The following is a 27,814-nucleotide window of genomic DNA, read 5'->3' as shown; positions in this document are numbered from 1 at the left end:
CCCCTCTCTGTGGGAGCGAGTTGGCCGGTGGGAGGCTATTAGTAGCAGAAGGCGGTCTTGTAAATACCTGGATCCTAAGCCATGGAGCGCTCTAAAGGTGGTAACCAATACCTTGAATTGCACCCGAAGGACCACCGGAAGCCAGTGTAGCTCGCGCAGGAGAGGTGTTACATGGGAGCGCCATGACACTCCCATAACCACCTGCGCGGCCGCATTCTGGACCAGTTGGAGCCTCCGAGTGCTCCTCAAGGGGAGCCCCATGTAGAGAGCATTACAATAGTCCAGGCGGGATTTGAATCTTTGGAGAGCTTCTGCGGGCATCATGTGGGTTTAGTTCTGCCAGGTTTTGCACACCCTTCATCAGGGGCAGGGAGGGTGAAGGAGGGATCAGGGAATGGAAGCCTCCCCCCCCCCAAATGACAGTGGAGAGGAGAGGATTCGAACAAGACCAAGAAGAAGAAGAAGAACAAGAGGACAACATGTTGCAGCCAGGAAAATATTTATTATCCTTACTATTATTTTTTATACAAGCAGAGCCCAATCCGGGAACGCCACACGTTTCTGCTTAACGGGAATAGCTGGAAATGATCTGCAAGGCAAAACCCGACGATCTGGCATTAGGGAGTTGTGCGAGGAGGGCACGCTATGCGGCCTGAACAGGGGTGGGCTTCAAAAATTTTAGCAAGGGGTTCTCTGCCCGGTTGCTGGGTGGGCGTGGCCATGGCGGGCATGGCCTAGTCGGCCTCCTGCACCACGGCGGGAGAGGTGTGCATTTTTGCCCTCCCCGGGCTCCGGAGGCTTTTCTTGAGCCTCCGGGAAGACGAAAATGCCCTCCCCAGGCTCTGGAGGCCCTCTGGAAAAGGGAAGGCCGTTTTGGAAGGCCCCGTTGCATCGCTCAAGTGCAAACGTCGACCGAATTGTCCCGCTTGGAGGGGAAGGGATAGACACGGGGAGCTCCGAAGAGGGCAAGGGGGTCTTTCCGTCCTCCCCACTCACCCACATGCCCCTCTGATATGGGGGCTGGGCAATACCTGCTCAATCCAGGGGACGAAAGCAGAGACCTGGGTGAAGACAGTGGGCTTCTTCAGGGTGTTGCAGCCCCATGCCGAGACGAAGCTGGCCACTCCCTGAACGTACCACCGGCCATCAGCAGCTGGGCAATTGAGGGGGCCACCAGAGTCACCCTGAAATATGTAGTTTATCCTTAGAAACATGCTTTTTCCCTCCCCCTCTCCCTAAACTGCCTGGAAAGCTTGTTAGTGGCAGGACAAGGTGAGTCGTTTCTTGGACATCTGTGCAAATATTTCTCTGCTGCTGTCTCCCAGGGAGGGGGCTGTTGCTCACAGAGCCCCCCCCATCCCCCCAGCTCAGGGACAGGATCCTCACAGTGGTGGAATTCAATTTTTTTTATTACCGGTTCTGAGGGCGTGGCTTGGTGGGCGTGGCAGGGGAAGGATACTGCAAAATCCCCATTCCCTCCCCACTCCAGGGGGAAGAATACTGCAAAATCTCCATTCCCTCCCCACTCCTGGGGGAAGGATACTGCAAAATCTCCATTCCCTCCACACTCCTGGGGGAAGGATACTGCAAAATTATCATTCCCACCCTATTCTGGGGCCAGCCACAGGTGATATTTGCTGTTCTCTAAACTACTCAAAATTTCCGCTACCAGTTCGTCAGAACCTGCTGAATTTCACCCCTGGATCCTCGGAGGGATTTTCTCCAGCATTTTCTAGCTTTTTGTCCAAACATACAACGCAGTAAGGGGCAGCCTAATTTCCCCCGCATTGCCATCCCTGGAGGTTTTTAAGACAATATTGATTTGTCTGGAATGGTATACGGTCTCCTGCTCGGACAGGGGGTTGGACTAGAAGATCTCCAAGGTCTCTTCCAGCTAGCTCTATTCTGATTGGATCGGATTGGGTTGCTAATCCAGGAAAGGAGATTCCAGTTTCCTTTGTCCCCTGATCTCCAAACCCCAGACTGTACCCAGCCGGGACCCCTCCGGGCTTCTACTCACATTACAGCCGGCTTTGATGTCCCCGCCGGCACACACCATGCTCTCCTTGACCGCGGTTCCCCACCAGTCCGGCTGGGAGCAATGCGCGTGGTCCACCACTGGCAGAAGTGCCTGCTGCAGGATGTCAGGGATGGGGCCTCCGGCTGGAAGAGAAACATTCCCACCCCACCCCCGGTGAATGGTTTCGCTCTTTCCAGGGTGGCCCAGTGGTTAGGATGAGGTATTGCAGGCTAACTCTTCCCCACTGCCAGCAGTTCGATCCGGTTTCAAGGTTGACTCAGCCTTCTGTCCTTCCGAGGTGGATAAAATGAGGGTCCAGATTGCTAGGGGTGGGCAAGAGGCTGACTCTGTAAACCGCTTAGAGAGGGCTGTAAAAGCACTGTGAAGCGGTATATAAGTCTATTGCTATCTTCCTTTCCTTCCTAACCTTCCTTTCTTCCTTCCTCCCCTCCCTTCCTCCTGCCCTCCCTCTCAGTGGTTAGAATACAGTATTGCAGGCTAATTCTACCCCACTGCCAGCAGTTCGAACTTGACCTGCTCAGGGTTGACACAGCCTTCCATCCTTCTGAGGTGGATAAAATGAGGACCCAGATAGTTGGGGGCAATATATGTTAACTCTGTAAGCCGCTTAGAGAGGGCTGTAAGGCATTGTAAAGCAGTATATAGGTGCTATTGCAATCTTCCTTCCTTCCTTCCTTCCTTCCTTCCTTCCTTCCTTCCTTCCTTCCTTCGTTCCTTCCTTCCTTCTTCCCTTCTTCCCTTCCTTCCGTCCTTCCCTCCCTCCGTCTCAGTGGTTAGAATGCAGTATTGCAGGCGAACTCTGCCCACTGCCAGCAGTTCAATCCTGATTGGCTCAAGGTTGACTTAGCCTTCCATCCTTCCAAGGTGGTTAAAATACGGACCCAGATTGTTTTGGGGGCAAGAGGCTGACTCTGTAAACCGCTTAGAGAGGGCTGTAAAAGCACTGTGAAGCGGTATATAAGTCTTAAGTGCTATTGCTATTCCCGCGGCCGTCATCTTCCCTGCCCCCCTCCCCCCCACCTCAGCTGGGACCTACTGTAGAGCGTGCCCCAGCCAGAGATGTAGCAGGGATGATGGTTAGGGAGCACTTCTCCTCGTGGGGGGAGGCACGCCAGCTGCACCTTGTCGTTGAGGACGGCCGGGCGGGAGAGTTTGATCAGAGCGATGTCATCTCTGCAAGAAGAGGCGGCGCCGGTGTTGTGGAGGGGATTTATTTCTTTCCCTGCCTGGGATTTCCTTTGCAAGAAGACACCCACACCCACACCCACCCACCCCGGCCAGCCACCCCCTTTGAAGCAGGAACGGTTCTACTCACCCGCAGGAAATGCAGTTGGGGTTCCAGCCGGGATGCACGAAGATCTCCCCAGGGTTGATTAAGATCACCTGTTCCGGGCCTTCTTCCTTGCGCAGGTTATAGTCACCCAGGACGACCCTGTAGCGGTACTGTGGACTGAGGGAAGGGGGCAGCGGGGTGAGACCAGGGGGGAGGGCGCTAGGTCTCCTTCTAGCCAGGGGTGAAATGCTCCCGGTTCGGACTGGATCGCCCAATCCGGTAGCGATGGCGGGTGGTTCGGAGAACCGGTAGCAATAATCCCTGCACCCCCTCCCCCATGCCCAGCTCAGCCGCACGATCATCAGAGGCTTTTTTTTTTTTAACTTTTAAAAGCATTTTTTCTACAACCTCTTCCGACGAAAAAAATGCTTTCAAAAGTAAAAAAAAAAAAGGCTGTGATGATCGCACGGCTCAGCTGGGATCGTCAGAGGCTTTTCAAAGCATTTTTTTCTGCAACCTCTTGGCCGAAGAGGTAATAAAAAAAATGCTTTGAAAAGTCTCTGACGATCCAGGCTGAGTTACCTGATCGGCAGAGAGGCTTTTCAAAGCATTTGAAAAAAATTGAAAAGTTAAAAAAAATAAAAAAGTTGGCCATGCCCACCCAGTCACATTACCCTACCCTCCCACCAAGCCACGCCCACAGAACCGGTAGTAATAAATTTTACTTTTCACCCCTGCTTCTAGCCTTCCATTAGCGAGCGCCTCCTTCCCCTGCCCTGCGCCCATTCTCCCAGCCCGGCGCCAGGAGCGCCTAGGTGCCCGAGGGAGACTCACAAGATGCAGTGCCCGGCGGTCATCACCCAGTTGGGGTGGATGAGGCTCCCCCCGCAGGTGTGGTAGAAGTAATCTCCAGCCTGGTATTGCAGAGACACCTGCGGCAAACGAGGGAGAGGGCAGACTTGTTAATGTTGCCCACCAAGACCTTCCTCTCCCCCTCCCCTTCCTCTCCCCCTCCCCGCCTTTGTGGTGCAGCTACTGGGAGTAGTGGGGGAAATCGCCCACTTACCTGCCACGGCCAGCTGTAAGGAATGGCATCTTCTCCGTTAACTACCCTCCCAGTTCGGACGGGGGAATACACAGGCTCTCCGCAGCCGTGGGCTGAGCAAAAGGGGGGGGAGAAAAATCACACAATCAGTTACAGAGTTGGAAGGGACCTCGGAGGTCATCTAGTCCAGCCCCCTACTCACGGAGGAGACCTGGACTAGGGGGATTCGTACTGCCGACCTTTCTGATCGGCAAAGCTCAGTGTCTTATCCACTGAACCGCCTCGTCAGGCGAATCACCTAATCTAGTCACATGGAGTTGCCTTTCCAAGGACTGCTTCTCCGGTCTTTCTAACCACTAACTCTGTACATGGGTGCGTAGCCACGCACAGACACTCAATGAGTTACTACCCTGTTTCCCCCGAAAATAAGACCTCCTCTGATAATAAGCCCAATCGGGCTTTTGAGCGCATGCACTAAAATAAGCCTTCCCTCCCCCTGAAAATAAGCCCTCCCCGAAAATATTTAAACGCAGAGCTGGAAATCAGGTAAGATGGCAAGAGGAGCCCCTTCTTGCTCCACGCGCCCCCAAATAATAAGACCTCCCCCGAAAATAAGGCCAAGCGCTTATTTCGGGGTTCAAAAAAAATATATAAGACAGGGTCTTATTTTCGGGGAAACACGGGTAGTCGACGATTGTGCAAGACGTCGGTTGTTGGTGCCCAGCTGCTACCACCGCTTCTGCAAATGCCAGTTCAATGCCTAAAGCTGCGGAAAGGGAGTTGGTGTCCCTGTTGCCACAATAGCCCGAGTGCCACCCTACCCCGCCCCATGCCTGCTTTGGCTGAACAGCCCTTCAGCCCCCCAACTCCTGGGAGTCAGGGATGATGTCCAGGGGGAGAAAGGAGAGCTGAATGAAGCAGAAAATCCCAACCGCAAAAGATTTGGGCAGCATGGGGGACTTGTCACCCTCGTTCTCCAGCTTTTCCGGGAGCCCAGCATAGGTGCCGAGTTCCCCTGCCCAGGTGGTGGGTTTTACCCTCGGCGGCCAGCAGGAACGCGAGAAGGAGTTTCCACATGGTGATGGCAGAGTGGCTCTCTGGGACGGAGGGAGTAGCCCGCAGCCCCTTTTATGCCACCCCTTACCGAGCCCAGGGGGAGCGGACACGTTGCCACTTCTGGCGGCCCAAGGACAGAGTTTAGCCTTGTGTCCCAAACTCCTATCTGCCCTCCCTCTCCCGCCCCACAGGAGACACAGCTGTTCGGAGGACAAGGGGGGGCAGGGAGGTTTGCGGGAGAACAAGAAGGGGCACTGCCAATCCGTGCCGGCAAGGCAAAGGCCTTGCTGGCCAAACAGCACCAGGAGTTTCTTCTGATCTTACTCAGGTTAACCTGTATCTGGGGCCAGGAGGGACTAGAACCTTGTCTCAGTTTGGAGAAGGGACCCAGTTGCTCAGAGACAAGGCGGGGAGATCTCACACACTGAAGACCAAGGGTTCGAGGCTTGGTGAAGCCGGCAGCTAACCTGCCAGCCCTGGCCGGCCTCTTCTTGACAGAGCAGGGCTGACCTGCCATGAAGCTTCTTCCTCAATGCTGGCGGGAGGAGTAACAGAATAACACTGATGTCCCAGTGCCTGGAGGCCGTGCGGGCCTGGATGGGGAGAAACAGGCTCCGACTCAACCCCTCCAAGACCGAGTGGCTGTGGCTTCCAGCGTCCCGATATAGTCAGCTGACGCCATCGCTGGCTATTTGGGGCGAATTACTCGCCCCCACGGAGAGGGCTCGTAACTTGGGCGTCCTCCTGGACGCACGGCTGTCTTTAGAAGATCATTTGACGGCCGTGGCCAGGGGGGCTTTTTATCAGGTTCGCCTGATACGCCAGTTGCGCCCCTTTCTAGATCGGGACTCCCTACGCACAGTCACTCAGGCACTCGTCACTTCCCACCTGGACTACTGCAACACTCTCTACATGGGGCTCCCCCTGGGGTGCACCCGGAAGCTCCAGCTGGTCCAGAACGCGGCCGCGTGGGGGATTATGGGGGCGACGAGGCGCTCCCATGTGACACCTCTCCTGCGCGAGCTGCACTGGCTCCCGGTGGTCTTCCGGGTGCACTTCAAGGTGTTGGTGACCACTTTTAAAGCGCTCCATGGCTTAGGGCCGGGGTACTTACGAGACCGCCTTCTGCCACCAATAGCCTCCCACCGGCCAGTACGCTCACACAGAAAGGGCCTCCTCAGGGTGCCGTCCACCAGACAATATCGGCTGGCGACCCCCAGGGGGAGAGTCTTCTCTGTGGTGGCACCCATCCTCTGGAACAACCTCCCCCCAGAGATACGTACAATACCAGACCTCCGGATTTTTCGTCGGGCCCTGAAAACCTATTTATTTCAACTAGCTGGGCTGGCTTGAGTTAAATTTTAAATTGATTTTAAATTGAGTTGTTTTAATTTACGGCCAAAATATTTAATTATTTTAAACTGTTTTTAAATTTTGTATGTTCTGTTTTTTACTTTGGCTGTTCACCGCCCTGAGTCCTATTGGAGAAGGGCAGTATAGAAATGGAAACAAACAAACAAACAAACAAACAAACAAATAAATAAATAAATAAATAAATAAATAAATAAATAAATAAATAAATAAACAGAGTTGGAAGGGACCTTGGAGGTCATCTAGTCCAACCCCCCACCCCAAGCAGGAGACCCTGCACCATTTCTGACAGATGGCAGTCCAGTCTCTTCTTGAAAGCTCCCAGTGATGAAGCTCCCACAACTTCTGAAGGCAACTTCTGTTCCATGGGTTGATTGCTCTCACTGTCAGAAAATTTCTCCTTATTTCTATGTTGAATCTCTCTCCTTGGTCAGTTTCCATCCATTATTCCTTGTCTGGCCTTCAGGTGCTTTGGAGAATAGCTTGACCCCCTTCCTCCTCTCTGTGGCAGCCCTTCAAATATTGGAAGACGGCTATCCTGTCTCCCCTGGTCCTTCTCTTCACTAGACTAGCCATGCCCAGTTCCTGCAACCGTTCATTGTATGTTTTAGTCTCCAGTCCCCTCATCATCCTGGTTGCTCTTCTCTGCACTTTTTCTAGAGTCTCAACATTGTTTTTATAGTGTGGTGACCAAAACTGGATGCAGTACTCTAGGTGTGGTCTTACTAAGGCTTTAGAGAGTGGTATTACTACCTCACTTGATCTTGATTGTTGTTGTTAGTTGCGAAGTCCTGTCCGACCCATCGCAACCCCATGGACGACGTTCCTCCAGGCCTTCCTGTCCTCTACCATCCTCCGGAGACCATTGAAGCTCACGCCAACTGCTTCGGTGACTCCATCCAGCCACCTCGCTCTCTGCCGTCCCCTTCTTCTTTTGCCCTCCATTGTTCCCAGCATTAGGCTCTTCTCCAGGAAGTCCTTCCTTCTCATTCAGTGGCCAAAGGATTTGAGTTTCATCCTCAGGATCTGGCCTTCCTTATAGTCCGACTTTCACAGCCATCCATTACAACTGGGAAAACCATCACCTTGATTATACGCTCTTTTGTTGGCAGGGTGATGTCTCTGCTTTTTAGTATGCTGTCTAACATTGCCATAGCTTTCCTCCCCGGGAGCAAGTGTCTTTTCATTTCTTGGCTGCAGTCCTCATCTTGGAGCCCAGGAAAATAAAATCTGTCACTCCCTCCATTTCTTCCCCATCTATTTGTATCTTGATTGTATCCCTCTGTTAATGTAATTTAGGATTGCATTGGCTTTTTTGGTTGCTGCCACACAGCATGTTGGACTACAGCACCCATCTCCCCCACCAGGCTATCAGAGAGAGAGAGAGAATGCACGTTCAAAGGATATAGAGGTAACCCTCCACTTACAACAGTTCATTTTAGTGACCGTTCAAAGTTAACGGCGCTGGAAAAAAAAGGGACTCCCCACCGTTTTTCACACTTACAACCATCGCAGCATCTCTCGTGGTCATGTGACCACGCTTCGGACGCTGGGCAACTGGCTCATATTTACGACGGTCGATTTGCACCCCTAAGATCACGTGATCCCCTTTTGCAACCTTCTGAGAGGCAACGTCAATGGGGAAGCCACTTAACCACCGTGGCAAGAATAGAAGAGAATAACAGAGTTGGAAGGGACCTTGGAGGTCTTCTAGTCCAACCCCCTGCTTAGGCAGGAAACCCTGCACCACTTCAGACAAATGGTTATCCACCCTCTTCTTAAAAACTCCAGTGTTGGAGCATTCACAACTTCTGGAGGCAAATTGTTCCACTGGTTGATTGTTCTCACTGTCAGAAATTTCTTCTTAGTTAGAACTAAGTTGCTTCTCTCCTTGATTAGTTTCCACCCATTGCTTCTTGTCCTGCCCTCAGGTGCTTTGGAGAATAGCTTGACTCCCTCTTCTTTGGGGCAGCCCCTGAGATATTGGAAGACTGCTGTCATGTCTCCCCTAGTCCTTCTCTTCATCAGACTAGACATACCCAGTTCCTGAAACCGTTCGAAAAAGGAAAGTTGTAAAATGGGACCAAAATTCACATCGCAAATGTTTCGCTCAGCAACATAAACGTTGGGCTCAAAATTGGGGTCGTAAACCGAGGATTACCAGTAGTGCCTCTGAGCATCAGCAGAGTGGCCTCCTCTGTGACAACACCCCCCCCCACTCCCCAGAAACATAAACATCCTAAATAGGATGGCATAGAGCTGGTGCGGGTAGATAGGCCCACCCACGATTTCCGCTACTGGTTTGGGTGAACCGGTCCTAACCGGCTGAATACCACCATAAGTTCAGCTACCGGTTCGGGTTAACCGGTCTGAACCGGATGAATACCACCATAAGTTCAGCTACCAGTTCCAGTGAACCAGTCCAAACCGGCTGAATACCACCATAAGTTCAGCTACCGGTTTGGGTGAACCAGTCCGAACCGGTTGAATGCCACCGTAGGTTTAGCTACCGATTCGGATGAACGGGTCCAAACCGGCTGAATACCACCATAAGTTCAGCTACCGGTTCGGGTTAACCGGTCTGAACCGGATGAATACCACCATAAGTTCAGCTACCAGTTCCAGTGAACCAGTCCAAACCGGCTGAATACCACCATAAGTTCAGCTACCGGTTTGGGTGAACCAGTCCGAACCAGTTGAATGCCACCGTAGGTTTAGCTACCGATTCGGATGAACGGGTCCAAACCGGCTGAATACCACCATAATTCAGCTACCGGTTCAGGTGAACCTGTCCGAACCGGTTGAATACCACCATAAGTTCAGCTACTGGTTCAGGTGAACCAGTTCAAACCGGCTGAATGCCACCATAGGTTCAGCTACCAGTTCTGGTGAACCGGTCAGAACCGGCTGAATACCACCGTAGGTTCAGCAACCAGTTGGAGTGAACTGGTAGGTGTCTCCAGAACCTGTAGAACTGGTGGCTGAACTCCAGAACCTGTCAGAACCTACTGGATTTCACCCCGGTCCAAAGTGGTGTCAGGGGGAAAAAGAGAATACTCATGTCGCCTCTGTAGAAATTAACCCCCAAGGGTGTGTGTATATGTGTGTATATATAGCACAGGTATATATTTTCATTTAAAAAGGCAGATGAGTTACTACATGGCACTCAGAAATGAAGCATCTGGATTTAACTCTCTCTTCTCCTTAAATTTATGGGGTTTATGCAGGAGTGAAATGCTCCCGGTTTGGACCCGATCGCCCGATCCAGTAGCGATGGCGGCGGGTGGTTCGGAGAACTGGTAGCAAAAATCCCTGCCCCCTCCCCCACCATGCCCAGCTGAGCTGCATGATCATCAGAGGCTTTTTTTTTTTTTTACTTTTAAAAACATTTTTTCTACAACCTCTTCCGATGAAAAAATGCTTTTAAAAGTTTTTTTAAAAAAGCCTCTGATGATCGCGCGGCTCAGCTGGGATCGTCAGAGGCTTTTCAAAGCATTTTTTTCTGCAGCCTCTTGGCCGAAGAGGTGGTAAAAAAAATGCTTTGAAAAGTCTCTGACGATCCCAGCTGAGTTGCCTGATCGGCAGAGGCTTTTCAAAGCATTAGAAAAAATGCTTTGAAAAGTTAAAAAGAAAAAGGTTGGCCACGCACACCCAGTCACATTACCCCCCCCAAGCCACGCCCACAGAACCGGTAGTAACACATTTTACATTTCACCTCTGGGTTTATGTATTTATTTATATCCCACCTTTATTTTGGCTTGGACCTCCAACTCTTCCTCTTACTACAGAAAGGGTGTAGTAACTAGTGACTCTCTTTCAAAGCTTTGAATCTTTGGAGAGCTTCTGCGGGAATCATGTGGGTTTTGCACACCCTTTATCAGGGGCAGGGAGGGTGAACGAAAGATCAGGGAATGGAAGCCTCCTTGGGGCATGTGTCCCCCACTCCAAACACAGTGTTATCCCCACCCCCCAAATGACAGTGGAGAGGAGAGGATTCGAACAAGACCAAGAAGAAAAGAAGAACAAGAGGACAACATGCTGCAGCCAGGAAAATATTTATTATTATTATTACTATTATTTTTTATACAGGCAGAGCCCAATCTGGAAACGCCTCACGTTTCTGCTTAACGGGAATAGCTGGAAATGATCTGCAAGGCAAAAACCGATGATCTGGCATTAGGGAGTTGTGCGAGGAGGGCACGCTATACGGCCTGACCAGGGGTGGGCTTCAAAAATTTTAGCAAGGGGTTCTCTGCCCGGTTGCTGGGTGGGCGTGGCCATGGCGGGCATGGCCTAGTCGGCCTCCTGCACCACGGCGGGAGAGGTGTGCATTTTTGCCCTCCCCGGGCTCCAGAGGCTTTTCTTGAGCCTCCGGGAAGACGAAAATGGCTTCCCCAGGCTCTGGAGGCCCTCTGGAAAAGGGAAGGCCGTTTTGGAAGGCCCCGTTGCATCGCTCAAGGGCAAACGTCGACCGAATTGTCCTGCTTGGAGGGGAAGGGACGGACACGGGGAGCTCCGAAGAGGGCAAGGGGGTCTCTCCATCCTCCCCACCCACCCACATGCCCCTCTGATATGGGGGCTGGGCAATACCTGCTCAATCCAGGGGACGAAAGCAGAGACACGGGTGAAGACGGTGGGCTTCTGCAGGGTGTTGCAGCCCCATATCGAGACGAAGCTGGCTATTCCCTGAACATACCACCGGCCGTCAGCAGCTGGGCAATTGAGGGGGCCACCGGAGTCACCCTGAAATATGTAGTTTATCCTTAGAAACATGCTTTCCCCCCACTCCCTAAGCTGCCTGGAAAGCTTGTTAGTGGTAGGACAAGGCAAATATTTCTCTGCTGCTGTCTCCCTGGGAGGGGGCTGTTGCTCACAGAGCCCCTCCCCCCCATCCCCCCAGCTCAAGGACAGGATCCTCACAGTGGTGGAATTCAATTTTTTTTACTACCGGTTCTGAGGGCATGGCTTGGTGGGCGTGGCAGGGGAAGAATACTGCAAAATCCACATTCCCTCCGAACTCCTGAGGGAAGGATACTGCAAAATCCACATTCCCTCTCCACTCCTGGGGGAAGGATACTGCAAAATCCCCATTTCCTCCCCACTCCCAGGGGAAGGATACTGCAAAATCTCCATTCCCTCCACACTCCTGGGGGAAGAATACTGCAAAATCTTCATTCCCACCCTACTCTGGGGCCAGCCACAGGTGATATTTGCCGGTTCTCTTAACTACTCAAAATTTCCGCTACCGGTTCGGCAGAATCTGCTGAATTTCACCCCTGGATCCTCGGAGGGATTTTCTCCAGCATTTTCTAGCTTTTTGTCCAAACACACAACGCAGTAAGGGGCAGCCTAATTTCCCCCGCATTGCCATCCCTGGAGGTTTTTAAGACGATATTGACTTGTCTGGATGGTATACGGTCTCCTGCTCGAGCAGGTGGTTGGACTAGAAGACCTCCAAGGTTCCCTCCAGGTAGCTCTATTCTGATTGGATCGGATTGGGTTGCTAATCCAGGAAAGGAGATTCCAGTTTCCTTTGTCCCCTGATCTCCAAACCCCAGACTGTACCCGGCCGGGACCCCTCCGGGCTTCTACTCACGTTACAGCCGGCTTTGATGTCCCCGCCGGCACACACCATGCTCTCCTTGACCGAAGTTCCCCACCAGTCCGGCTGGGAGCAATGCGCGTGGTCCACCACTGGTAGAAGTGCCTGCTGCAGGATGTCAGGGGTGGGGCCTCCGGCTGGAAGAGAAACATTCCCACCCCACCCCCAGTGAATGGTTTCGCTCTTTCCAGGGTGGCCCAGTGGTTAGGATGTGGTATTGCAGGCGAACTCTACCCCACTGCCAGCAGTTCGATCTGGTTTCAAGGTTGACTCAGCCTTCCGAGGTGGATAAAATGAGGGCCCAGAAGGTTGGGGGCAAGAGGCTGACTCTGTAAACTGCTTAGAGAGGGCTGTAAAAGCACTGTGAAGCGGTATATAAGTCTAAGTGCTATTGCTATCTTCTTTTCCTTCCTAACCTTCCTTTCTTCCTTCCTTCCTTCCCTCCCTCCCCTCCCTCCCTCCCAGTGGTTAGAATGCAGTAGTGCAGGCTAATTCTGCCCCACTGCCAGCAGTTTGATCCTGACCAGCTCAAGGTTGACTCAGCCTTCCATCCTTCCAAGGTGGGTAAAATGAGGACCCAGATTGTTTTGGGGGCAAGAGGCTGACTCTGTAAACTGTTTAGAGAGGGCTTTAAAAGCACTGTGAAGCGGTATATAAGTCTTAAGTGCTATTGCTATTCCCGCGGCTGTCTTCTCCGTCCCCCCACCTCCCGGCCGGGACCTACTGTAGAGCCTGCCCCAGCCAGTGATGTAGCAGGGATGATAGTTAGGAAGCACTTCTCCTCGTGGGGGGAGGCACGCCAGTTGCACCTTGTCGTTGAGAATGGCGGGGCGGGAGAGTTTGATCAGAGCGATGTCGTCCCTGCAAGAAGAGGCGGCGCCGGTGTTGGGGAGGGGATTTTTTTCCTTCCCCGCCTGGGATTTCCTTTACAAGAAGATACCCACACCCACACCCACCTCCCGGCCAGGCACTCCCTTTGAAGCAGGAACGGTTCTACTCACCCGCAGGTGATGCAGTTGGGGTTCCAGCTGGGATGCATAAAGATCTCCCCAGGGTTGATTAAGATCACCTGTTCCGGGCCTTCTTTCTTGCGCAGGTCATAGTCACCAAGGACGACCCTGTAGCGGTTCTGTGGACTGAGGGAAGGGGGCAGCGGGGTGAGACCAGGGGGGAGGACGCTGGGTCTCCTTCCAGCCGTCCATTAGCGAGCGCCTCCTTCCCCTGCCCTGCGCCAGGAGCGCCTAGGTGCCCGAGGGATGGAAGGAGCTAGGGCTCCTTCTAGCCAGGGGTGAAATGCTCCCGGTTCAGACCGGATCATCCGATCCGGTAGCGATGGTGGCTGGTGGTTCGGAGAACCGATAGCAAAAATCCCTGCCCCCCCCCCCCGCATGCCCAGCTCAGCCGCACGATCATCAGAGGTGTTTTTTTTTAACTTTTAAAAGCATTTTTTCTACAACCTCCTCCGACGAAAAAATGTTTTTAAAAGTTTAAAAAAAAAGAGCCTCTGATGATCGCACGGCTCAGCTGGGATCATCAGAGACTTTTCAAAGCATTTTTTTCTGCAACCTCTTGGCCAAAGAGGTGGTTAAAAAAAAAGCTTTGAAAAGTCTCTGACGATCCCAGCTGAGTTGCCTGATCGGCAGAGGCTTTTCAAAGCATTAGAAAAAAATTGAAAAGTTAAAAAAAAAAAAAGGTTGGCCACACCCACCCAGTCACATTACCCCTCCCCCTCAAGCCACACCCACAGGACTGGTAGTAATAAATTTTACATTTCACCCCTGCTTCTAGCCCTCCATTAGCGAGCGCCTACTTCCCCTGCCCTGCACCCATTCTCCCAGCCCCGCGCCAGAAGCGCCTAGGTGCCCGAGGGAGACTCACGAGATGCAGTGCCCAGCGGTCATCACCCAGTTGGGGTGGATGAGGCTCCCCCCGCAGGTGTGGTAGAAGTAATCTCCAGCCTGGTATTGCAGAGACACCTGCGGCAAACAAGGGAGACGGCGGACTTGTTAATCCTCTCCCCCTCCAAAGTTTTCACCCGACCTTCTGCCTTTGTGGTGCTGCTACTGGGAGTAGAGGGGGGAATCACCCACTTACCTGCCAGGGCCAGCTGTAAGGAATCGCATCTTCTCCGTTAACTACCCTCCCGGTTCGGACGGGGGAATACACGGGGTCTCCACAGCCGTGGGCTGAGCAAAACGGGGGGGGGGGGGAGAGAAAAATCACACAATCAGTTACAGAATTGGAAGGGACCTCGGAGGTCATCTAGTCCAGCCCCCTACTCACGCAGGAGACCTGGATTAGGGGGATTCGAACCGCCGAACTGCCGACGTTTCTGATCGACAAAGCTCGGTGTTTTAGCTACCGAGCCGCCTCGTCGGGCGAATCACCTAATCTAGTCACACAGAGTTGCCTTTCCAAGGACTGCTTCTCCCGTCTTTCCAACCACTAACTCTCTACATGGATGCGTAGCCACGCATAGACACTCAATGAGTTACTACCCTGTTTCCCCCGAAAATAAGACCTCCCCTGATAATAAGCCCAATCGGGCTTTTAAGCACATGCGCTAAAATAAGCCTTCCCTTCCCCCAAAAATAAAGCCTCCCCGAAAATATTTAAATGCAGAGCTGGAAATCAGGTAAGACGGCAAGAGGAGCCCCGTCTTGCTCCACGCGCCCCGAAATAATAAGACCTCCCCAAAAATAAGGCCAAGCGCTTATTTCGGGGTTCAAAAAAAAAAATATAAAACAGGGTCTTATTTTCGGGAAAACGGGTAGTCGACGATTGTGCAAGACGTGGATTGTTGGTGCCCAGCCACTACCACCGCTTCTGCAAATGCCAGTTCAATGCCTAAAGCTGCGGAAAGGGAGCTGGTGTCCCTGGTGCCACAATAGCCCGACTGCCACCCTACCCCGCCCCCCCCCCATGCCTGCTTTGGCTGAACAGCCCTTCAGCCCCCCAACTCCTGGGAGTCAGAGATGATGTCCAGGGGGAGAAAGGCGAGCTGAATGAAGCAGAAAAACCCAAACCACAAAAGATTTGGGGGCTTGGGGGCACATGTCACGCTCGTTCTCCGGCTTTTCCGGGAGCCCAGCATAGGTGCCAAGTGCCCCTGCCCAGGTGGTGGGTTTTACCCTCGGCGGCCAGCAGGAACGCGAGAAGGAGTTTCCACATGCTGATGGCAGAGTGGCTCTCTGGGACGGAGGGAGTAGCCCGCAGCCCCTTTTATGCCGCCCCTTTCCGAGCCCAGGGATGGGGACACGTTGCCACTTCTGGCAGCCCAAGGACAGAGTTTAGCCTTGTGTCCCAAACTCCTATCTGCCCTCCCCCTCCTGCCCCACAGGAGACGCAGCTGTTCGGAGGACAAGTGGGGGGGCAGGGAGGTTTGCGGGACAAGAAGGGGCACTGCCAACCCATGCTGGCAGGGCAAATGCCTTGCTGGCCAAACACCACCAGGAGTTTCTTCTGATTTTACTCAGGTTAACCTGTATCTGGGGCCAGGAGGGACTAGAACCTTGTCTCAGTTTGCTCACTGAAGGCCAAGGGTTCGAGGCTTGGTGAAGCCAGCAGCTAACCTGCCAGCCCTGGCCGGCCTCTTCTTGACAGAGCAGGGCTGACCTGCCATGAAGCCTCTTCCTCAATGCTGACAGAATAAACAGCCTTGAATAACAAGAGTTGGAAGGGACCTTGGAGGTCATCTAGCCCAACCCCCCCCCCCCCCCCCGTAAGTGTGAAAAGGAAAGTTGTAAAACGGGACCAAAATTCACGTCGCAAACGTTTCGCTCAGCAACATAAATGTTGGGCTCAAAATTTGGGGTCGTAAGTTGAGGATTACCAGTAGTGCCCCTGAGCATCAGCAGAGCGGCCTCTCCTGTGACAACACCCCCCCCCCCACCCGCCACCCCCCCTCCCCAGAAAGTAGAGCCAGGGAGAGGCTGAGCCGAAGGGGCATTTTTTGGCCCGTCTTTTCTTGGCGTCTCCTCCGGCTGTAGCCGCAAAGTCCTGGAAATCCCTCGGCTCTCTCTTTCATAGCCTTTCATGGTAATATGGGTGACTCTTCCCCCGTCCCAACCCCCCTTTAATATGTTCATTCAACGCCCGGCCAGCTAAGGAGGAAAGGAGAAAGATTTCGGCAGATCCTTAGTGAGATAAGGAAGGGAAGTGACCGGTGACACCATCCTGCCTGCCCGCCCAGCCGGAGAAGGGAGCGGTCAGCTGTCCAAGCTTGCTCGGCAGAATCATTTGCACTTTCCGGAATTGTGGCTGCCTGTTTTGGGGGGTTTTCCACCGGAAAAGCCAAATCTCAGAGACGATGGGGGCTCTGAGAAAGTGTTTGATAGGAGACCTGGGCATGCTTGCCCCCATACTCCACCCCAACACCACCTTCAGCCCAAAGGGAGCCAGAATGGAAGTCTCTCTACAGATGTGCTCTGCCCTTTCTCCAATGGGGTGTCCTTCAGCTGCTCTTTGGGGGGGCCCCCCCTGGAGCCCAGCCAGGATGTCCCTGAAGCCCTGCCGTCTGCTGCTTCTCCCAGCAGGGCCTGGGAGACCAGCAGATGAGACAGGTTAGGCTGAGAAATCATTAACCTGCTGGAGCCAGGAAGGAAGGAAGGAAGGTGATTCTCGGAGCACTTTGGGGCCAAGCCAGGTGGCAGGGGAGGGGGAAGAGGGAGCGGGGAGGGGAGGGGAAAGTAAAGGAGGGCCCCTTCTTGGACCCCTCTGTAGCTGGGCAGCTGGTCCTTCCCTGGCTTGGCAGAGGCTCAGTGCCCAGGACTGGGCATTTTCTGCCGCTTCCATTCCCAGAAAGGTCTAGCGGATACCTTGGAAGGGGCTCTCAGGGAAAAGGGTCTTTTTGAGCAGGGGGAGAGGGGGCTCTGCTCCCAAAGGATCACCCGGCCCCTCACCGGATCCAGAGGGCCTGCGGCTGCGGCAAATGTGGCTCAGGGGGTGCAGGAATGCAAACGTGCCAGGTTTATGGCTTCCTAGTGGGACGTGCCAGGCTACCTCGCCTTCCGTCAAATTGCGCTGCCGAACAAGCCGCCATGAAGTCCCAAAGTCTCGGATGCCAGGCCAGGGAGCCGGTTTGGCAGAGCCACAGCTAAACCCCGGCGACAAGGCAAGCCGCAGATGGCAGAAATCCAACCTGCAAGGAAGACATGTCTGATCCAGGCTGGCATTCCTTGTCATTTCTTCCCGGCAGTCTGTGCTCAAAAGGTAGACTGCTCTTGAATGTGTAAGCTCCCTTTGTAAGAATCAGCAGGGGCCGTCCTTTCTGTCCATCTCTCCAAGCCATGAGAGAGGAGAGGTTGGTGTTGCTTCCGCTGGCCTAAAAACCAGTGGTGAAATCCACATTTTTTTACTACCGGTTCGGTGGTTGGTGGGCGTGGCAGGGGAAGGATACTGCAAAATCTCCATTCCTTCCCCACTCCAGGGGGAAGGATATTGCAAAATCTCCTTTCCTTCCCCACTCCTGGGGGAAAGATATTGCAAAATCTCCATTCCTGCCCCTCTCCAGGGGGAAGGATACTGCAAAATCTCCATTCCTGCCCCACTCCTGGGGGAAAGATTTTGCAAAATCTCCATTCCTGCCCCTCTCCAGGGGGAAGGATACTGCAAAATCTCCATTCCCTCCCCACTCCTGGGGGAAAGATACTGCAAAATTCCCATTCCCACCCCGCTCTAGGGGAAGGATACTGCAAATTCCCCATTCCCTCCCCGTTCCAGGGGAAGGATACTGCAAATTCCCCATTTCCACCTCACTCTGAGGCCAGCCAGAGGTGGCATTTGCCGGTTCTCTGAACTGCTCAAGATTTCCGCTACCGGTTCGCCAGAACCTGTCTGAACCTGCTGGATTTCACCCCTGCTAAAAACCAACCCCATTCCTGAGCCCTATAGCACAAGAACAGCACCCCACGATGCTATTCTGATGGATGTTGAGCCTCAAAATTGTGCCTCTATCATTTCCTCCTCCTCCTCCTCCTCCTCCTCCTCCTCCTCCTCCTCCCCCCCCCAACCATCCTTTTCAGGGGGGCAGAGAGGCCTTCTTGCTTGCTATTTAAGGACTGGTCGTGCCAACCAGGGCGTTCTTGTAAGGCAGAATTTCACTCTTTGGCATGCTTCAGCCCTGGGATCTAATCCAGGGAAGAATATATGAATCGCTTTTTAAAAAAAAATTTTTTTTACACCCGCTTCTCCGGGGCCCGCTCTTTTTTCTAGAGGAGAAACCGGTGCCAGGCAGTGCCAGGTTTTCTGGCATGCAAACTAAGACTCAGGTCGTGCGTGGAGGGGAAGAAATCTCTTAGTGCCAGCATGGAGGCTGGCAGCTTTCCTGTCCATTCGTCAGTGCTTCGGCTGTGATTGTCGTTTCTCGGAAGGGCGCGCAGGGCCGTGTCTGCAGGGGGCACAGCTGGTTTTTCTGCATCTGGATCTGTCTGAGGTACCTGGGCCGTTGTCCGGCCTCTCCTCAAAGAGGACTAGAAACAGCTTTCTTTCTGAGGGCTCCGTAGAATCCATACCGGAGGGGGTGGCCTCCTTGGGACGACCCACCCCCCAGCTTGCTGGCCTGATCACCTGGAAGGGGCAGCTGTGCCCACAGGTCAAATTCATCACAATTCCTCTGTGGCCAAACAGATAGGAGTCAGCCGTGTGTGGCCACCGCCGCCGCCGAAAAAGCGAATACAATCCTGGATTGTATAAACAGAGGCATAGAATCAAGATGACCTGAAGGAGTAGTACCGCTTTACAAAACCCCTAGTAAGGCCACACCTGGAATACTGCAAGCAATGTTGGTCACTGTGCCACAAAAAAAAAAAAGAAAGATGTTGAGACTTTGGTAAAAAGTGCAGAGAAGAGCAACTAAGACGATTAAAGGCCTGGAGACTAAAACATAGGAAGAACGGTCGCAGGATTTGGGTAGGGCCAGTCTAGAGAAGAGAAGGATTAGGGGGTGGGGACGTGATAGCAGTATTTCAGTATTTGAGGGGCTGCCCCAAAGAAGAGAAGGGGGCCGAACTATTTACCAAAACACGGGAAGGCAAGACAAGAAACAATGGATGGAAACTAACCAAAGAGAAAAGCAACCTGGAATTAAGGAGAAACTTCCTAGTAGTGAGGACAATTAACCAGTGGAACAGCTTGCCACCAGAAATCGTGGGTGCTCCATCACTGGAGGTCTATTCTATTCTATTCTATTCTATTCTATTCTATTCTATTCTATTCTATTCTATTCTATTCTATTCTATTCTATTCTATTCCATTCCATTCCATTCCATTCCATTCCATATTTTCTTTTCTATTCTGTTCCGTTTCATTCCGTTCCGTTCCATTCCATATTTTCTATTCTATTCTATTCTATTCTATTCTATTCTATTCTATTCTATTCTATTCTATTCTATTCTATTCTGTATTTTCTATTCTATTCTGTTCTGTTGTTCTGTTCTGTTCCATTCTATTCCATTCCATATTTTCTATTCTATTCTATTCTATTCTATTCTATTCTATTCTATTCTATTCCATTCCATTCCATTCCATTCCATTCCATTCCATTCCGTATTTTCTTTTCTTTTCTGTTCTGTTCTGTTCTGTTCTGTTCTGTTCTGTTCCGTTCCATATTTTCTATTTTATTCTGTTCCGTTTCGTTCCGTTCCGTTCCATTCCGTATTTTCTGTTCTGTTCTGTTCTGTTCCGTTCCGTTCCGTTCCATTCTGTTCTGTTGTTCTCTTCTGTTCCATTCTATTCCATTCCATATATTCTATTCTATTCTATTCTATTCTATTCTATTCTATTCTATTCTATTCTATTCTATTCTATTCTATTCTATGAGGGCCGCAATTACAGATTTTGGTCACAGAAACTTCAAAAGTGAGCAAGGACTAGGTTCCCATGGCTCAAATGATAGCACCGTCCATGCCGGACATCCTGCCCCAAAGGGGAGCAAGAAAAGGTGCAGAGGGGCCATGCATGTTCCCACCACCACACATGCAGTTAACCCATGGGACCCACTGCCACAAGATGGAGCCACACGTACGCAGGCAGCCCTCGACTTAACAACAGTTCCTTTCGTGGCCATTCAAAGTTACAACAGCACTGGAAAAAAAAGTGACTTAGGATCATTTTTTTCACACTTACGACCATAGCCACGTGATCCAAATTCAGACGCTTGGACCCCGGCTCATATTTTTGACGGTCGCAGTGCCCCGGGGGGGGTCACGTGATCCCCTTTTGTGACAAACCGACAAGCAAAGTCCACGGGGAAGGCAAGTTCACCTTAACGACCGTGTGGCTAACTGAAACGACTGCAGTGATTCATTTGGCAAGAAAGGCCATAAAATGGGACAGCGCTCACTTCACAAATGTCTCCCTGAACAACAGAAATGTTGGGCCCAATTGTGGTCATGAGTGTATTTGGTTGGCATCCGAGGGGGAAATGGCATCACAGCGGCCAGTCAAACTCTCCTACAGCAGTGGCAGTCTACCTGTCAAAGAGGACTAAGCAGTGGCCTTATGGCGCATGCCACCTCTTGAAGGTAGCTCAGAGGAGGCAGAGCAGCCTTGTGCCCACAGCAGCGTCGGAAGGAGCATCCTGTGTGGCCAGCAGGGGTGGGCTAGATGACCTCTAGGTCGCCTTCCAACACCACTCTCTGCCTTAGGGTCAGTTTCAGGGAGGAAAGGCCGGCCTGGAGGGTCAGTTTCTTCAGAGGAAGCAGAGGGCAGCCTTGTCAGAGAGGCCCACAATGGCCAGCAGGGGTGGGCTAGCCTAGATGACCTCTAGGATCCCCTTCCCAACATCACTCTCTGCTGTAGGGTCAGTTTCAGGGAGGAAAGGCCGGCCTGGAGGATCAGTTTCCTCAGAGGAGGCAGAACAGCTTTGTCAGAGAGGCCCACAGCAGTGTCAGAAGGAGCGTCCTGCAGCTAGCAGGGGTAGCCTAGATGACCTCTAGGTCCCCTTTCCAACATGACTCTCTGCCTCGGCTCCGTTTCAGAGAGGAAAGCTGGCCTGGAGGGTCAGTTTCCTCAGACGAGACAGAGAGCAGCCTTGTCGGAGAGGCCCATAGCGGCCTCAGAAGGAGCATCCTGGGGCCAGGAGGGGTGGGCTAGATGACCTCTAGGTCCCCTTTCCAACATCACTCTCTGCCATAGGGTCAGTTTCAGGGAGGAAGGCCGGCCTGGAGGCTCAGTTTCCTCAGAGAAGGCAGCCTTGTCGGAGAGGCCCACAGCAGCATCGGAAGGAGCGTCCTGTAGCCAGCAAGGGTGGGCTAGCCTAGATGACCTCTAGGTCCCTTTTCCAACATCACTCTCTGCCATAGGGTCAGTTTCAGGGAGGAAGGCCAGCCTGGAGGGTCAGTTTCCTCAGAGGAGGCAGAGGGCAGCCTTGTCGGAGAGGCCCACAGTGGCCAGCAGGGGTGGGCTAGCCTAGATGACCTCTAGGGTGCCCTTCCCAACATCACTCTCTGCTGTAGGGTCAGTTTCAAGTTGGAAAGGCCGGCCTGGAGGAAACGGGTTTGTGTGTGTGTGCACGTGTGTGTAGGCGAGGCATTGCCGGCGTGTCTTCCACGTCGTCCGTTCTAGTGAGACGGCGAGTGGGGACGAATCGGGCGGGGGGGGGGGAGAACTTCCCAAGCCCGCCCGCCCCGGCTTTGCCACTCTCGCCCGTCCGCCTGGGAATCCAGGCCGGGTTTGCTGAGTCGCCGGCGGGGCTGGGGGCGGGGCCAAGCCGTCCCGGGAAAAAAAAAAAAAAAAAAGTTTGGCTGGGTCTTTGGCGCGGGCTCGCCCTTTTTTTTCGCCGCGCGGAGCAAAGCAGCGAGCGAGCGAGCGAGAGAGAGAGAGAGGCAGACGGGCTCCGGTTGGCTTTGCGAGGACTCGCCACGGGAACCGCCGGGATGCTGGGTGGCCGGGCGCTGGTGGCGGCCGTCTGCGCCGCGGCATTGCTGAGCGTAAGCGGGGCAGGCAGGGCTGCGGGGGTCGCGGCTGCTTTAGACTTTGGGAGGGCGGGGGGGGTTGGTGGTCCTGCCCGGTGGCTCTAATTTTAAACGCGGTGGTGGCACCCGGGCTCTATCCGTGGCGCTGGCTGGGCTGCCCGCCCGGATTTGACTCAACCCGGCCTCCCTTCGCCACGTCTCGGGGGCATCGCCGATCCCGCAGGGCGAGGAGGGGAAAACCGCGCAGTCTGATGCTTCCCGGGCAGTCCCCGATCCTGCTTCCCGGGCGCATCTGCCCCCCGGGTACGTTTTTTTTGCAGGGAAAGCGTTCCATGCCCAGCCCGGAGGCTTGGCACTCTCCTCGGTCCCTTGACCGGGCAGCTTCCTTGGGTTCCTTCCTGGCTCCCAGGTGGGCAGCCTCCTTTTCCCCACCCGCCCGGCCGGCTGGTTGAACAATGGGCACCCTTGTTGGCTGACTTTTTGGGTGGGTGGGCTCCTTGCTCCACCCTGCATTCCGGGAGGGTGGGTGGGTGGAGTAGATGACCTCTAGGTCCCCTTTCCAACATGACTCTCCGCCTTAGGCTCAGTTTCAGGGAGGAAAGGCCGGCCTGGAGGGTCAGTTTCCTCAGAGGAGACAGTAAGCAGCCTTGTCGGAGAGGCCCACAGCAGCGTCGGAAGGAGCGTCCTGCGGCTAGCAGGGGTGGGCTAGATGACCTCTAGGTTCCCCTTCCAACATTTCTGTCTGCTGTAGGGTCAGTTTCCTCAGAGGAGACAGAGCAGCCTTGCTGGAGACACTGCCCGCAGCAGCATGGGAAGAAGTGTCCCGTGGCCAGCAGGGGTGGGCTAGATGACCTCTAGGGTTCCCTTCCAACATGACTCTCTGCCGTAGGCTCAGTTTCAGGGAGGAAAGGCCGGCCTGGAGGGTCAGTTTCCTCAGAGGAGACGGAGCAGCCTTGTCGGAGAGGCCCACAGTGGCCAGCAGGGATGGGCTAGCCTAGATTTATTAGTTCAATTTATATGCCGCCTTTCTCCGGAGACTCAGGGCGGCTAGATGACCTCTAGGGTCCTCTTTCCAACATGACTCTCTGCCATAGGCTCAGTTTCAGGCAGGAAAGGCCGGCCTTTCAGAGGAGACAGTGAGCAGCCTTGTCGGAGAGGCCCACAGTGGCCAGCAGGGGTGTGCTAGCCTAGATGACCTCTAGGGTTCCCTTCCAACATGACTCTCTGCCGTAGGGTCGGTTTCAGGGGGGAAAGCCCGCCTGGAGGGTCAGTTTCCTCAGAGGAGACAGAGCAGCCTTGTCGGAGAGGTCCACAGTGGCCAGCAGGGGTGTGCTAGCCTAGATGACCTCTAGGGTTCCCTTCCAACATGACTCTCTGCCGTAGGGTCGGTTTCAGGGGGGAAAGCCCGCCTGGAGGGTCAGTTTCCTCAGAGGCGACAGAGCAGCCTTGTCGGAGAGGCCCACAGCGGCGTCGGAAGGCTAGCAGGGGTGGGCTAGATGATCTCTAGGTCCCCTTCCAATATGACTCTCTGCCGTAGGGTCGGTTTCAGGGAGGAAAGCCGGCCTGGAGGGTCAGTTTCCTTAGGGGGAGACAGAGAGTAGTCTTGCTTAGTGGGCAAGCCTGGCTGTGGGTCCCCTCCGGCCGGACAACAGGAGGATGGGGCAACAGTCTGGATGGGCATCTGGGTACCCCATTGGACAAGCAGATGACAAGGTGCCCCACTTCTCCATGCCTGATGCCCTGGGCACAGCCTTGCTTTGGCCTTGTTCTCCAGCTGGTCCATGCGACCTTCTATTCTGGGCATCCGAGCGCTTGGAAAGGTAATGAAAGATGGCATCGGCGGGTCGCCCAGACGCCGCCCAGTGCCAGCCCCAGAGTGCAGGGTAATGTGGGGAGGGACTCCCCTTCTTGCCTAAAACTGGTGCAGAAGCTGCGTTAGGTCGGTTGTCGACCAGTGTTTCATCTCAGCCCTGTTTAACCTTTGAGGGTGTGTATAGTGGAGATTTATTTATTATTAGTTCAATTTATATGCCACCTTTCTCGGGAGACTCAGGGTGGCTGACGGCGGCCAAAAGATGGGCTCATTCGGGAAAGATTTCAACGGTGGGTGGACGGGTAATGCATTTTCCATATGGGTTGATTGGTTTAGTTGTATTCGGGATTGTAATTGTCTTCTTAAGGTACACTTTGCAAATTACACAGATATTAGAATAACTTTTCTTCTTCTGGTCGGATAGGCCTGCTTTGATTTTCTTGCGTAGTAGTAGTGAAATAAAATGCTGTGTTTTGGCACTTTTTTTGATGGGGGAGAGGGGGGCCTCCCTGACCAGCCTTGCGTCCTTCTTGGGGGCATCTGACTTCTTTGGGGGGGCCGGTTTGATTGTAGAGAAGCATTTAAGCCACACGATCCTGAGTGGTCAGTGAACTTGGCTGCCTCTTGTCCTCTGTCCGATTGATCGCGCAGGCTCTCTGTGAGGTCCTTATTAGAACAAAATAAACAGAGTTGGAAGGGACCTTGGAGGTCTTCTAGTCCAACCCCCTACCCAGGCAGGAAACCCTACACCACTTCAGACAAACGGTCATCCAACATCTCCTTTAAAAACTATCCAGTGTTGGAGCATTTACAACTTCTGGAGGCAAGTTGTTCCACGGGTTAATTGTTCTAACGGTCAGGAAATTTCTCCTTAGTTCTTATGTTTTGGAAACCTTCATTCAGTCTTCGGGCGCCTCGTTTTGAGGACTCTCTCAGTGGGGTGAGAAAGGGAGGGATGCCTTCCGTGGGGCTTAGAAGGGGCACTTCCAGCTACTTAGCTACTCTATACCTGTCGGGCACCCCACCTGGGATGAAAAAAAGAGCCTTGATAGTACAGGGGTTTAGTGCCCCCTGTTATTAACACAGCTGCCTGCAATTTCTGCTGGTTCGAATCTCTCCAAGGCTCAAGGTTGACTCAGCCTTCCATCCTTTCTAAGGTAGGTGAAATGAGGACCCAGATTGTGGGGGCAATAAGCTGACTTTGTATAAAATATACAAAAGAATGAAGGCTATTGCTTAACACATTGTAAGCCGCCCTGAGTCTCCGGAGAAGGGCGGCATATAAATCAAATTAAAAAAAATTAAAAAAAAATGCTTGCACCCCCTCCCCGCCAATGATCTGCACCCCCTTTCCCTCCTAGCACTCCGCAGATAATTCTCGGCTTCCCTCTCTACAGAAAAGAGCTTCGTGTGCTCAAAGCAAGGGGGTCCAAGGTGAGACCCTCTCCGGATGGACGGCCTTTCTCCCCCAATGGAGTGCATTCCTTTGGGTGGAGGCCGCCCGGCTCAAACCTGCCGTTCCCCTCCTCTTCCTGGGTGTGTTGTTTCGATGCAAGGGGTTAAGCTGGGGAGGCCTTTTTTCGCTTTTCCCCCCCACACTTCCCCGCTGGCTGCAAAGAGGGCAAAGAGCATGCGAGGAATGCTTGATAAGCAGGTCGGAGGGGGTGGGACCGCGGGAGGTAGCCGTGCCAGTGATGCGGTGGGTCTAAGGGAGGAGGGAAGCCCGGCTGGAGGCAGCTTGGCCGGCAAGGTAATCTTTCCCCCCCTCCTGTGTTGAGGGGGGGGAGATTCCCCCCTTGCCCCCCAGGCTTTCTGTCCTGCAAGCAACGGGTGGGTCCTGGCCCCTGGCCCACACCTGTAGATCCTTCCCACCGGTTGATGCATCAGGCTGTTTGGAAAAAAAAAAAACTTCTTTCCAGGGGTGTGGCCTTGCTGTTGGCCAACCCTCCCCACTCCTCGTTGCCCAGTCTCCAGAGAAGTTGGGCCGCTGCCCCTAGTCTCCGGCCAGTCCAATGCGTTTGGAATGAGACCGGAGGAGGCAGTTATAACTGGCCCCAAACCCACCGTGGGCATCAAAACCCTTTTTGACTGGCTGCTTGAATTCTCGGAAGGCTGCCTTCTTTTCCTGGTGATTTTGGGGGGGAAATGATTTCCTTCCCCTACCCATTTCATCCTCCCCCACTTCAATCTCTCCCTGTGCCTGCCGGTGGCTGCTATTTTTGAGTGAGCTCAGAAGGATAATTTAGGCAGCGAGACAGAGAGTGGAATGTCCCTGCTTTTTGGGACCAGAAGCTGGAGCAAAGAATAGCCGGAGGAGCTAAACTCTATTCAGAGCCCATCGGAGGGTCAAGGAGACGAAGTTGGCGGCTGGGGCAATGAGCACCGACTGGGCAGGCCTGCTTTCTGCCTCCGGAGCTTCCTGGAAGCGGGCATCGCCTTCCTTGGGCAGCTGTGCCAGCTCTCCAAATCCTTGGAAACTCACGTGTTAGCAATTAAACATAGTTAAGAGCCCTTCTCTCTCCCTGCTTCTTGGACTCGTATTTCAGACCATGCCCCCCACACCATCCAACCATGGGTTGGAAATGTTTTAACTGCCCCCTTCACGCACTGAGGTTTTTAAAAACTCTGTGTCTTCCCTTCTCCCTGCAATTAACTTCTCTCTCTCTCTCTCTCTCTCTCCTCTCTGCGTGTATTTCGGATGTGTTTGTATACAACCGGCTCAGAAATTGGCGCAGAAGAGGGGATTCCATGTGTCGTCCCCCCTGCAGAGCCTACTACCCATGTTTCCCCGAAAATAAGACCCTGTCTTATTTTTTTTTTTTGAACCCCGAAAAAAGCGCTTGGCCTTGTTTTCGGGGAAGTCTTATTATTTTGGGGCACGTGGAGCAAGACGGGCAGTGGTGGAATTCAAATAATTTAACAACTGGTTCTCTGCCCTAATGGCCAGATGGGTAGACGTGGCTCGGTGGTCATGTGACCGTGTGGGCATGGCCAACTCAATGTCACTCAGGTTGGTGGGCGCTTCATCTTAGCTGTTACAATGTAATAAGGGTTAACCAGAGAGGCAGTTTCTGTAAACAGGGCAATAAAGGTTAGGCTAGAAACAACACCAGAATGTTTCCTTCCTGCCTTCCTTACAGGATTAGCCCTGTATAAAGTGGAAAAAAACAAAATAAGATTTCTTCCAACAACCAGTTCTCCGAACTGCTTAGAAAGTTAACAACCGGTTCTCCCGAATAGATGCAAACTGGCTGAATCCCACCACTGAAGACGGGGCTCCTCTTGCCGTCTTACCTGATTTCCAGCTCTGCTTTTAAATATTTTTGGGGGAGGGCTTATTTTTTGGGGAGGGAGACTTATTTTATAAGAGCCTTGGTAGTACAGTGGTCTAAGGCACCCTGTTATTAAGCTGGTTATTAAGACCAGCTGCCTGCAATTACTGCAGGTTTGAATCTCCCCAGGCTCAAGGTCGACTCAGCCTTCCATCCTTTCTAAGGTAGGTAAATTGAGGACCCAGTTGTGGGGGCAATAAGCTGATTTTGTATAAATGTACAAAAGGATGAAGGCTATTGCTGAGCACATTGTAAGCCGCCCTGAGTCTCCGGAGAAGGGCGGCATATAAATCAAATTAAAAAAAAAAAAAAAATTTAGCGCATGCGCCCAAAAGCCCGATTGTTATCTTATTATCGGGGAGGTCTT

The 27,814-nt window shown here is 53.0% G+C and overlaps 3 protein-coding genes across 3 annotated transcripts in view; 1 reads left to right on the top strand and 2 right to left on the bottom strand.

The window, feature by feature from the left end:
- Positions 1-565: 565 nt before the first annotated feature.
- On the bottom strand, positions 566-5,436 carry LOC139326121 (proproteinase E-like). The gene is made up of 8 exons (XM_070956250.1): positions 5,397-5,436; positions 4,381-4,472; positions 4,149-4,246; positions 3,357-3,491; positions 3,078-3,214; positions 2,021-2,163; positions 1,032-1,184; positions 566-589 (listed from the first exon to the last, which is right to left on the bottom strand). Exons 1-8 carry the CDS (start codon positions 5,434-5,436, stop codon positions 566-568), a joined length of 822 nt encoding a protein of 273 aa, XP_070812351.1.
- A 5,474-nt stretch (positions 5,437-10,910) lies between these two features.
- Positions 10,911-15,559, bottom strand: LOC139325945 (proproteinase E-like). The gene is made up of 8 exons (XM_070956001.1): positions 15,520-15,559; positions 14,483-14,574; positions 14,267-14,364; positions 13,390-13,524; positions 13,113-13,249; positions 12,383-12,525; positions 11,377-11,529; positions 10,911-10,934 (listed from the first exon to the last, which is right to left on the bottom strand). The coding sequence occupies exons 1-8, from the start codon at positions 15,557-15,559 to the stop codon at positions 10,911-10,913; spliced, it is 822 nt and encodes a 273-aa protein (XP_070812102.1).
- Positions 15,560-22,245: 6,686 nt separating this feature from the next.
- The window catches only part of HSPG2 (heparan sulfate proteoglycan 2), an 89,503-nt gene continuing 83,934 nt past the window's right edge, over positions 22,246-27,814 (top strand). The window contains exon 1 of the mRNA XM_070956229.1: positions 22,246-22,317. Within this exon, the coding sequence (XP_070812330.1) occupies positions 22,264-22,317 (54 nt within the window). The 5' untranslated portion in view covers positions 22,246-22,263. The remainder of the gene's footprint in view (positions 22,318-27,814) is intronic.

Source organism: Pituophis catenifer, unplaced genomic scaffold (genome assembly GCF_029215685.1).
Source record: "Pituophis catenifer annectens isolate HBS135680 unplaced genomic scaffold, rPitCat1.0.hap2 SCAF_18, whole genome shotgun sequence".
Lineage (NCBI taxonomy): Eukaryota > Metazoa > Chordata > Lepidosauria > Squamata > Colubridae > Pituophis > Pituophis catenifer.
This window is presented reverse-complemented; position numbering and strand designations above follow the sequence as displayed.